A 12,271-nucleotide genomic window follows, 5' to 3' on the forward strand; every position below is an offset into this window, starting at 1 on the left:
GTAGGTTGTACTTCGCCTTGAGTTGCTTAGTCTTTCGGACGGATAAAAGACCATTCTGGTCAAAGTTTAATAGCACGCTCGACCGTACATTCGTCAGACTGAAACACACGGTCAAAATCCTCTTTCCTATAGCCTCTATAAGCATCCGCCTAAGCGAGATGTTGAGCGGCATACTTAGGTATAAGATATGGTCTTTGCATAACCCGCTACTTCCGGAGACCCTCAACGGAGAGAAGACGAGCAATTGTCTTTTTCACACTTATGACTAACTTCAGAAAGTAGGTCATTATATGAGACTCCGGGCTCTTCGTGGATCTTTTGGAGGATCTTTTGACGGTCATTCTCATCGAGGACATTCGGACGCCCTGACCGCTTTAAAGACTCTTCTTATGTCGAATATGCGATCGTAGAGACATGTCATTTTGATAGGTGAGGGTGGGAGATCAGGGAACTTCTTATGGATCGTTCTATATGACCAACCTGCGGTCTCTTTTAACGTAGTGATTTGTGTTCGAAGATTGACGTCTAATTCACAATACCGACGTCTTGGGGCACGTTCTAGGGGTACAAGAGGTGGCTGAGGGGCAGTAGGGAGAGGAAGTGGCCGTGCTCGAGGTAAGATCGCACGCGAGGCATAGCTAATTAATGATAATAATCATAATAACCTAAACACTACCATTCGCGACGCGTTCTACAAGTCTAATTTGGGAAAGCGGTATAGGCGGTGAAAAGGGCGGTCAGAAAGGGAAAAGAGGGGGGGTGTTCACAGACTTTTGCGGCGCCACTGTATATTACGAATCCAATGCGCCATGGCAAGGACCTGAACGTGGAGATCACTGGACAGGGAGAGAGGAAGAAGGGGAAAAGATGATGAAATTCGTAAGTGTGATCTCGCAAAGGGAAGGTCTATCTACAGGCGGCGGTGTGTGCCGACACCTCAGGCACCCATCTCATCAGTATGTCATATCACCAGGCAGAAACGGGGGTTTTCCTAAATCAGTCCATCAATATACTGTGTAGAGCTGATTTTATACTAGGTCATGTCAACACGCAATTCTCTTCAAATAGGGATGAAATTAAATACGAGCGCTTACAGCGCACGAGTCGTGACCCATGCAGCCGGGCCGTGCACACATTCATAGTCATGTGCCTTACAACTCAGCGAGAGTGCAGTAGGGTGCGCCACTGGCTAGCGTAACCTGTTTAACGGACGATCAGGTTCATCCACTAAAAGGGGTTCATTACCAAAAAAACGCCACGAAACCTTAGGAGAACTCAAAGATATTTAATGTGAACCGTGACAGAACCCAGGTGAGATTGCCCCCTTAGCCATCAAAAGTTGAGTCTGAAAGTGCACCCAAATCCATTATAAGGATTTGCACTAGTATTACCGTGGTCCGCGGAATGGCAGTCCGAAATTTGAAATCCTGCTTACCACGGCAGGCGGAGCCAGTTTGTCGGAATATGGTCGACAAAATCACTGACACCCTGCACGCAAGGCAGGGCTATTAAGCAATTTGTTTCCACCAAGCGGTGACCCCTATTGCTCATACGCATATGAGCCTAGGCTTGGTTTCTCTGGCCCTCCTCTGCCAGTCAAAATAGTAAGACTTGACACATATCGGCATATGTCATATGTATGCAAGACGGGCGTTCATCCGATACAGAATATCCCCAAGCCTCAATTTCTGAGTGACACAAAAAACCATTTCAATCGTTGTATATACGGGGAACTAGCTCACTCCGGTATAGCTTGGTGGCGTTGAGATGATCCTAAATGGCCCCGACTTCTTAGCGTGACGCATGTTGCCCATTTCGGGTGTATGAATCAGAACTGTGGATACTTCCAATCCAAAAAGGGTTTGACCTGACCTCGAGCTGCCACTATAAGCTCTGGAATTTTCTCTCACTTTTTGTTCTACACGAACTGTCAGTGCGCACCATCACATGCCCCTGCGCTGACATTGCAGATCTCATTATCGGTCGCGCGAACGAGACCAGGTCGAAAACGATCGATCCAGCGCCCGATGCTACGATGGTTCGTTCTAATCTATCTCAGGGCTGCGAACCTTAGTAGCGGAGATTGAACGGCTCTTGGCCCTGGATCTGCCTCCCATGTCTCTACGAACCTCCTTCGAAAGATGGAAAATAATTTTTGGGATATCGGCCTCTGCCACGACTCCTGCTTTGATATACCATGCAGCGTATCTGCACTCCTCAAGTGCCCCGCTATTAGGTTCGAACGCAAGAGTTGGCCACACCCCACTCCCTCCAAAAATGGTACCTTTGTCGCCGAGTCGTTCAATTCGTCCGAGTCTAGCTTCTTTACTGGACTCTTGTCTTTCGCCGATCAGTGATTCTTGAAAAGATAAGCGAAATTAACGAAAATAAGAGTAACACCAATAGTCATGGATTTCCAGTAACCAGTTGCTTCTCACGTAAAATGAGCATCAGTCGGCATTAGATCAACAGCACCACAAACCCCTTGAGACCAGCGGCACCGAGTGAGGAGTCTGGCTTCCCGAATCACCGTTTGGGCCGTTTAATGTCAATGTCAGCAATACGGCACCAGGATGCAAGGATCAGGATCATCGGCCCACTATTTTGCTCAATCCTCAACCAATCACTAATTTCTCTTTATATATGCATGTTTCCGCTCGGACAGTATAGATCGGCACTTGGGAAGTTACCCCAGCCATTGAAACGCGGCATGGTATGACCGGAAGAAACCTGACGATTTTAACCCAAGAGCTATCACGGATAGCAGAAAGCATTGGGGCGCACGTACAGTGATGTTCCAATCTTTCCTTTACGCTTGCTTAGTAAGCCCTGGACTTTCCTAGGGCCAACCTACTATTTTCTTCTTCCTGACACCATTCAGCTCAGCAAATTTTCCATATCCGAATTCGTCCCGTCCGTGCGCCACCATAGAAACACATACAAATGTGGGGAGCCCCTGAGGCACACTGTTGTAGAACTTCAACATTCAGCTCGCAAGCCACCATACAAGCTATCGGTGACAAGTCCTCCGCTGGCTGGATTATTACGAGCGCCACTGGCGGCGAGATGATTGGCAACGTCGAAGGAGTTCGTCTGCACGGGGCATCCATAAATTAACACATTTCAATCCGTTACATCCCGCACTAGGCGAACCCATCGCACGCTAGCAAACACGCGATTGTGTTTCCGTAGCGGCCGTTTTCCTAGTTATAGGCCTGCATGATCCGAGGATATGGAGAACACCGGCCGGACCTATTCCATACACGAAGTAACCTAGATTTGTCCTTATATTAGAGGTAGTACTTTTGTTGTTAACTCCATAGGTGGATTGTGCCCTGTCAGTAAGTGGACCTCTCCACGCTGTTGGCAGGATTGGAAGCGCTAGTGAGCGTGCCACACCTGGCAAGGAATGGCGATAAACGACCCTTTCTACCAAGCGAACATCTTTTGGGCTTTCAGGTAACCCTTGCTAACTATGCAGGATACGGCAGTCAGCCTTACATCCCCGACTCCCAATCCCGGTCTTGCACCATGTCAACTCTCTTGTTGAAACTCCAGCTGGCACAAGGGACAGCCCTCGAATCATACAAAAAGAAACAAATCGCAAAAGAAACGTGGGGCAGAGCAGTGGCAATGAGCGATCTTCGCAATTTGCCCATACAAGCCATTGCTATCTGGCATGATACTCTCGGGTCATTCCTCTGCAGGGGTATGAAACCGCTTGCACTTCGCACTCAGTAAAGGTGGGTGACAGCGGGCCAAGACCGGCTGCCTCATTTCTGATACCACCCGGAGCTCACTCTAATAATAACCGGAATGAGTGATCAACGCTACAAAACCGAGTCGTCATGCTCGAATGATGGCGCATGGACACGGCCAGTATAGCCAAGGCGGGCTACAGGATTTCAAAGTGCCAAGGCGACGACGGTCAATGCTCGACTTGGCGATGTCCAAACCCTTACAAACCATAAGCAAGGGAGCGCTTTGTGTTGTACCTTTGCTCCCATCCGACCTTGAGGATCAAAACCTCCTGCTGTTCTCGTTTGCCTTGGACAGCAACCAATAATGGATGGCATATATTTTCCCCCGCCCTTTCACGATGATTCTTTCGAGTTCTTCGCCGTCGAATCCGCTTCTAGCCAGCCGGCCACAAGGCACCGGGAGCTTCCGGTTGGTTTTCGGGCCTATGAAAACCTGAGTACAGCCAGCGGAGACACGGGCCGCCTCAACACCAATGGACCGTCAAACAAGAAAGTTCCTATCCCCCAAGTTTCATCGCACTATCACTTTACCAGAGGTGGCCGGGTCAGCCGAGCGTGTGGAAACTGTCGCGAGCAGAAAGCCAAATGTAGCGGACACCAACCAGCTTGCCATCGATGCCAAAACGCCGGCATACAGTGCTCCTACGGCGACCGGAAGCGTGAGAGAGTAAACAAGTATGTTTCGTGCCATGAACTGTGGCTTTGCTCACACCGCACAGGCAAATAGCCGATCTGACCAGCAGAGTACAAGTATATGAGACTCTGCTGCTCACCCTCTATCCTCGACTTGACCCTCCATCTGCTCAGCATGTCGATAAAACTTTGCACATGGTAAGGATCTCCAAATCTCTCATCCTTTCATACATTGACAACATCCAGCTTTCCAGTCAACAGACACCGTGTGGCCCTCAGGCCGCAGACAGGCCGGTCCCTTTGCTCAGGACTTTGGCCTTCGGCGAAGAAGACTTAAGCCACAACAAGATCGTGCAGTCGATTGGGATCATTGGCCAGCTGTCAGGGATGGCCTGGCTGTACCGACTCAAACGTCATCTCCACCAGGACAGTTCAAAGTCTACAAGGGACCAACCGGACTGGCTTTCCATCTCCTCTGTGAATTATTTCCTGGATGATACTGAATTTTCTGTGTCAGATAATGTGGATCTCTCCTGGTGGCCCCCACAGCCCACTGCTGATCAGCTCGTCCATCTCTATTTCCAAACTGTACATCCTGCCTTCCCTATTATTGGGAGGCCAGTTTTCCTGGACCAATACCAAAGGTTTTATTCGAGCCCAAAGGCGCGACCTGGAAACCGATGGCTGAGTTTGCTGAACCTCATTTTTGCAATCGCTGCAAGGCACTCAACAATGGTGAACTGTCAGATTCCTTGCGGCAACAATGACGAGTCGGTGTATTTTTCAAGGGCATGGCTACTTAGTACAGGTAGTGCTGCGCCGATGGACCATCCGGACTTGCAGCAGGTACAAATTGAAGGTCTAACCGCCATGTACCTTCTCTCTGTGGGGCATGTGAGCCGGTGGGTTACCCTTGTACTTCGTTATGGATATTGTGCCTAACGTGAATGTGGATTCATTCTAGATCATGGCGAGCTATTGGTAATGCGATCCGATCGGCTATCACGATGGGTCTTAATTTCCCAATTAGCACCTCCCGTATTAGTCAACAATCAAAGGAGACCAGGTACCGACTATGGTGGGCTCTCTTCGTGTTAGAGACAGATCTATGCGTGATGACTGGACGTCCGCCTAGCACGAATATGATCGACTGTGCAACACCACTTCCAGCCCCCTTTCAAGAAGATAACTTGGATAATGATAGTGTTGCAAAACTTTTGGTGAACCCAGAAGCTCGGAATACTATTATAAATTCTATTCTATCAAATGGTTGGAGGGTTCCCTTGGGGGCGGACATTGCGATCTCTATGCATTTGAAACAGCCGAAACTAAGCGAAAAAAAGCAAGTCGAAGCGATTGAGCAGGAGCTAGCTGAAACTCCTCCACCTAACACTTCCCTCTACTTCTTATTCTTGGTGGATTTGACGTTCATTATGCGAGAAGCAATTGCTACCTTGTATGCCCCAGCCGCAGCTCAACGATCATGGCACAATATGGAAACAGCCGCCACTGCCCTCTCTGAGAAGGCCGACCGTTTCCTTTCCCGTCTACCATCGGAGTTACAATTCACGAATATTTGTCTAAGCCAACCTTTCATACGTCAACGTTTCAGCCTGGCTTTCTACTTCTACTCTACTAAACTCATCATTTCTCATCCTTGCTTCTGCCGCATGGCCTACTCGCCACCAAACACGGGACCTCTCAGTCCCATATGCAGTAACCTAGCCACCCAATGTGTTGATGTGGCGGGCCAAATGCTCAACGTTCTCCCTGACTCGCTGGACATAATTCATCTATATGGCTTTCCCCCGTGGTGGGATGTTTTCCATCGTGTGATGCAGTCCAAGGTCGTTCTTCTGGTTCACTTGTGTACCCATAACCAGTTAGACAGTGATGAGATCAAGAAAATTTCGGAGACTGTCAATAAGGCTGCGCGGTGGCTGAAGAAAATGTCTTCACATGATCCATCATCGAGTCGATCTTTACATGCCTGTAAAGACCTGGTGTCCCGGCACGATCCGAAACTCGGGCTGGGACTTGATCTTGATGACTGACTACCAGTCTCTTGTGGCTTGGGAGGACGCACGTTCTCCGGATTCTGAATGGCTAATTGTTGAGACATCCGATTTCTCGGAAATGGAGATATCATTGACGGCATTGACTATCGGATCACCGAATTGCTGATCTGGCTTAGTGATAGATTATCATGATATATGGAGTAAAATCCTCCAGTGGAATTGAGAATCAAGGCGACAAAGGCTACGCATTTTGGGTAACGATCGTGATAGATCGAATGCTTTATACATGTTTTCTGGGCGCAGTAATTCCGGAGCCTACTGATATCGTTCACTTTGTTCCGCTGTCTTACGAATCAACTGTTTATTGTCTTGAAACGCCACCCTTGCGCTATGCTGGAGATACTGTAGTTGGAGAATGACACAAACCTATGTCGCAAAGTCTACGAAGAACGCTGGAGAACAATATTTGAGCCCGACCGGAGGACCATGGGGTCGCATGGAACGTACTCTTCACGCCCTCAATTCCGGCGACAATCAAGAATGCTGTGTAAAACCCTAAGCCGTCTATTTTCTTAACTACCTCTTGAACCTGGAGCAGACGTTAATGAGAAAGAACACCACTGACTGACCGCGCTGCATTTGGAACACAGTGGAGACAAGAATGCGCATTCGTCCTACCATTCAAGCAAAATAATATTGATGTACAAGTGCAGGACGTTTAGCGAATAACTGTTCTGTACACGGCCACGAGGGTGCGCTGAGGTCGATTGACTTCTAATTGATGGACGACTCAATCTTAACTGCAAATAAAAGCATGGGAATACCCCGCTTTGGTGGGCCACTCGGAACTGTTCAACCATCGTCACAAAGCGGCTACTGGCGGAGCAAGCGTTGTGTACGCCGCCTCTCGGCACCACACAGGAATAGTAGGCCAGCTGCTTCATTCGCCTGATGATCAAGGAGTGACGCCCCTCAAGCATTCAGCGGTGTCACTGTCAGGGTCTCTGAAAAGCCGAATTTGATAATTACTATATGCAAGCACCTTCACATACCAATATAGCGTAACCTATATGATTTGCGACACAATCAAACACGGTTAATTTCCAAATCAATACATACTAAACTAATGGAAAGACCTTAAACAACCGTCAGCTGAACCTAACCGGGCCTTACATTTATTACACAAAGTGTAATAAATGTAAGGCCCGGTTATAGCGCGCCCGACAAACCTCAATTCGCAGCATTGAGCCTTGGAAGAAAGGGGAACTCGGTATACAGTAGATCGTTACCATTCAGAGTTAGCCTAATAGAGGGATGGTCCTAATGCCACATGACTGTCAGTTGACGGCTACTTTATCCGTCCAATCGGATCAACTGCAGGGTCAACCCCACCGTTAACCCCCTTGCTTGTAGATCATGAGATATGTCTTTCCTAGAGCAGGTTAGCGGCATTAAGAACAATTTAGCATAGTCCGCTAGGTCTCATACACGACTAGGAGTCAGAACACGAACACGGCCCAGCCATTCATTGGCGGGAAGTAAAGGGAACAGCATCCGTGCCAAGCTGCGGGCTAGAACAACAAGCTATCAGCGGGCAACCTTCCGCACTACGGGACTTGCCAAAGCTATGAGAATGTCAATCATATCGTGAAGGACAGAACTTGTAGTAGTTCATAGAAATACGGAAATACGGTCATAGGGAGTGGTTGAGAGATAAACTTACAACATTGTTACCCTAGAGTCTAGCGACCAAAAGCCCCAGGTAAGTTATGCGTACTTCCATTTGCAGCTAAACATGCGTAGCAGCCTTCATTTCAATATTTGGGGATACCATCCCTTTTGCTGTCCCTGACGTCGTCTTTTTTCTTTTTCTTTTTTTTGGGGGCAGGGAGTTCTCTCTCTTTCTCTATAGGGTTTCAAGTAATGCCCCCCAAAGGATCAAGGGTTATTGATCCCTCAGTGAAACAAAACAAAGGTATGTAGGAAGCGAGTGATTTAATTTTACAAAAGTACTCTAGTTAATATTTAACGCTTCTGTTTTCATTCCTTTTACCAGTACGTTGCGTTATTTTCTGTTCTGGTGCTGCAGCAAGAGACCGAGCGAGGATGGCCACCGACACCAACAGCACTCAGGGTTTCACAGATCCGCGGATCTTTGCGTCATTTGATTGCATAGACAATGCTCCGTGCACTCGTTGGACTGATTGGGCGGACAACTTGGCGAGTGAAACTGTCAACAGTCTTAGCTCTAGTCTATCTCAAAGTACAGCAAACGGTTTCCCTTGGATTGGTACTTCAGGAAACAACAAGCAGCAGTCTAACTTGAAGCTTCCTATCCCTCGGATATCGCGTCATATCGACTGGAACAGCGGCGGTAGGGTCAGGCTGGCCTGCGAAAACTGCCGAGAACAAAAAGCTAAATGCAGTGGCCATCGTCCAACCTGCCATAAATGCCAGGCCAGCGGCCTCCGCTGCAGTTATGGGGACCGAAAACGAGAGAGAACCGAGAAGTGAGTGGCTTAAACCTTGGATGCTAGAATTCTTCTGATGGTCGAATTAGACGATTGAATGATCTGAGCGCAGAAGTCCAAGCTTTGAGGACTCTTTTGCATGAGTTATATCCCAAACTCGACGTTCTATCTGCCCAACATGTTGATCAAAACCTCCGCAAAGTACGTTGTAAGCTTCATGAAATATAATCATCCGTACCCTTAGGTGGTTTCGACATTCCTTTCTCATATGACTAACATTTACTAGGTTTCAAGCCATTCACGTATCCCGTCAAAGATATCTTCCGAAATTGCAACCCGCGGTGTGACGAAAGCTCCATGGAGAACCAATGATTTCACTTGCGAAGATTTCAATTTTCATAAAGGCCCACAGTCATTGGGCTTCATCGGTGAACACTCGGAGGTGTCGTGGCTACACAGGCTCAAATGCATCCTCGAAAAGAGAAAAGCCGCATTGACTTTCGAAAGACCCTTGGAGCCGCCTTCAGTGACATCCGTAAACTATTATTATAATGATCCTACCATGGACATTCGTGAGGAAATCGCATGGTTAAGCCGACCACCGCAAAATATTGCCATACAGCTTCTTGATACCTACTTCGAAACATTCCATCCTTCATTTCCAATTATCGGAAAAGTGGTATTTCTCGCCCAGTTTAGAACATTTTATTCTATCCGCGATGTGCGACCTGGGAAACAGTGGTTTGCTGTGTTGAATCTGATTTTTGCAGTTGCTGCAAGACATTTGGAGCATACGAAACCGTCTCTTCTTAGCGACGAATCGTACGCACAATTCTTTTCACGGGCATGGAGATTGAGCATGGACAAGGATTCACTCCGCAATCACCCAAACCTGCAGCAAGTTCAAGTTGAAGGCTTGTCAGCCTTTTACCTTCTTGCCAGTGGGCATATTAACAGGTTAGTATTCATAAGTTCTCTTTTGCTAATTCTTCTAATCGTTTACTTGATCCTATGATAACATTTTTGGCCTTAGTTCATGGAAGATATGCAATGTCGCGATCAGTTCAGCTGTTACAATGGGGCTACATCTTCGAAATGAAAGCCAACATATCAGTCTTGTTTCAAAAGAAACTCGACATCGAATGTGGTGGTCTTTATACACACTGGATACTCTGCTTTCCACGATCACCGGGCGCCCAGCGTGCATAGATGGGAATTTCTGCACAGCGAAGCTCCCATTGCCCTATGACGAGGAAGGATTTCAAAATCAAAGCGTTGACCAGCTTAGCTCGGACCAGGGATCACAAAATTGTCTGACACAGGATTCTCCCTCCAAAGAAAGCAACGACTCCAGTGGACAGGTGCACTTGTTACTCATGAATACCAACAAAGAAGCCGAAACGGAGCAAGAATATCCTATCCTGGATGTAGCACCAGCATCTCCCAACGCTCTATACTTTCTTTGTACAGTGAACCTCACGAGTGTTATACGAGAAGCCATTGAAACTATTTACGCCCCAAGAGCCGCATGCAAGCCGTGGCATGAAATTGACAAGGCAATCTTCTCATTGGAAAACAAGGCAAATTCATGGCTTCAATCGCTTCCAGAAGCCTTTCAGATCGAGGTAAAGGAGGAAACTATACCATTGAACCGCCAACGCACTAGCCTCGCCTTTCTCTTTTACTCGACCAAAATCTTGATACACCAACCCTGTCTTCTCCAGTTAATTTCCAAACCGTCTAGAGAGTTTGGAACATGTGTTCGAGTGCGTGCTTCTATGGCAATTCAGGCCGCAGAGAAATTGGTCCACTTATTCCCTGAGGAGCCGGATTTAACGTGGTTCTACGATCTATGTCCTTGGTGGTGTGCCCTCCACTATGTCATGCAGGCTGTCGCAGTTACCTTTACAGCCATTTACGTCTTTCCCAAGCGGGGCATCAATATCTCACCCACCACATCGGGCAATGTCAATAAGGTCATACGTTGGTTGCAGAGCATGTCTTCTGTGAGCCCTTCGGCACACCAGGCCTTACGTGTGTGTTTGGATTTCATCACGCATTATAAGTCAGAATTACGCCCAACTGCCAATATTGAACATTGACCCTTGTGGAGGTGAAACACCATTTATCCATTTAGTTTGCATCTCAGACCGGTGCTCCTCGGTTATTCGGGGGTGTGAAATTCATCTTTGCCAGTAGCAACCTACTCCCGACATCCCTGCCTGTCTGAGGGCAAAGTGGGATTCTTATGATAGGAATTTTTCATAGAGTAATATTGTGTAGCATATATAAAAAAAAAATATATATACTGTGTAGTACTGGAGACAATTAAAAATATTCTCACTCCAATTCTGGAACAACGTGCTGGTCACAAAAAGTATGAATATTATCAAACCTAAGTCCCCCACTCAGAGGGACTGCTGGTACCCTTGAGCTGGATTTTTACGTTTACGTAAATATTGTTTGAAACTGAAATTGTGACGCTACTCCGGAAATAGTGATAGGAAGATAGGTAAGGGTTCGGAATCATTAGCTATCAGCATCTTCATGGTGATAAAGTGACCGGCTTCGGCCGATGTAACATGATGATCGAAAATGATAGACTATACAGAGTAGTATATACTCGTGCAAGCATATTACAAAAACATAACGTGCGATAGTCCAGGGATCACTCGAGCAAACGTTGGAAGGTGAGCCGCCAATTAAAAGGCCGGTTTTGAAAATAGAATTTCTATCCGAAGAGCTGTCCACATTAGTTGGCGCCATACCGGATTCGGCTTGGTTTACCCTAATGAAAGTTCGAAGATTTGATTGGCGGGTGCTCTGAGCTCAAGAATCATTTCTGGAATTCAACAAGAACATTTTACGCCATATGGGCGAGAGCATTGCTCCCCCTTCGTTTGGGAGTCATGGTATTGCTAATGGTGGTTTAATGTTCCATATTCCTCCTTGCATGTGAAAGATATTGAGATATTACCGAACTTGTATGAAAGAGACACTCAAATTTGCGCCTTTTTTTTACTAGGGGCTAAGCCTATACAAATAAGAAGAATTCTGTTAGAAGGCTCGCATGCTCACCGATCAAGGCGATCCTGATAAATTTCTGCAATGAGAATTCTACGTCTGATATACCTCTTTACTCCCGCTTTCAACGGTCGCTCTGTCCAAATCCAGATTTCAGAATTTCTCCAGGTGTCAGATGACATCATGATGAATTATTCTGCGGTTAAAGCGTTGGTGGGGACTTTGTGGTCGTCCCGCACCTGGCAACTCTCACTGTTGCATGCACAGCATCCAATTGTCTCTCAATATTGGCACATGACGGAAGAGCATTCTTTGAATCTATAGTTGTGTGAGTGCCCTTACTGTTATCCCAAGACTGATAGGT

The 12,271-nt window shown here is 47.1% G+C and overlaps 2 protein-coding genes across 2 annotated transcripts; both read left to right on the forward strand.

The window, feature by feature from the left end:
• Window positions 1-4,234: 4,234 nt before the first annotated feature.
• On the forward strand, window positions 4,235-6,448 carry N7474_006212 (fungal specific transcription factor domain-containing protein; the record flags this gene model as incomplete). The annotated part of the gene is made up of 3 exons (XM_057197627.1): window positions 4,235-4,428; window positions 4,481-5,296; window positions 5,359-6,448. 3 exons carry the CDS (start codon window positions 4,235-4,237, stop codon window positions 6,446-6,448), a joined length of 2,100 nt encoding a protein of 699 aa, XP_057055023.1.
• Window positions 6,449-9,061: 2,613 nt separating this feature from the next.
• On the forward strand, window positions 9,062-10,985 carry N7474_006213 (fungal specific transcription factor domain-containing protein; the record flags this gene model as incomplete). Its single annotated transcript, XM_057197628.1, has 3 exons — window positions 9,062-9,091; window positions 9,170-9,840; window positions 9,917-10,985. The coding sequence occupies 3 exons, from the start codon at window positions 9,062-9,064 to the stop codon at window positions 10,983-10,985; spliced, it is 1,770 nt and encodes a 589-aa protein (XP_057055024.1).
• Window positions 10,986-12,271: the final 1,286 nt, after the last annotated feature.

Source organism: Penicillium riverlandense, assembly GCF_028828495.1.
Source record: "Penicillium riverlandense strain IBT 135883 chromosome Unknown utg000003l_segment0_segment0, whole genome shotgun sequence".
NCBI classification, from domain to species: domain Eukaryota; kingdom Fungi; phylum Ascomycota; class Eurotiomycetes; order Eurotiales; family Aspergillaceae; genus Penicillium; species Penicillium riverlandense.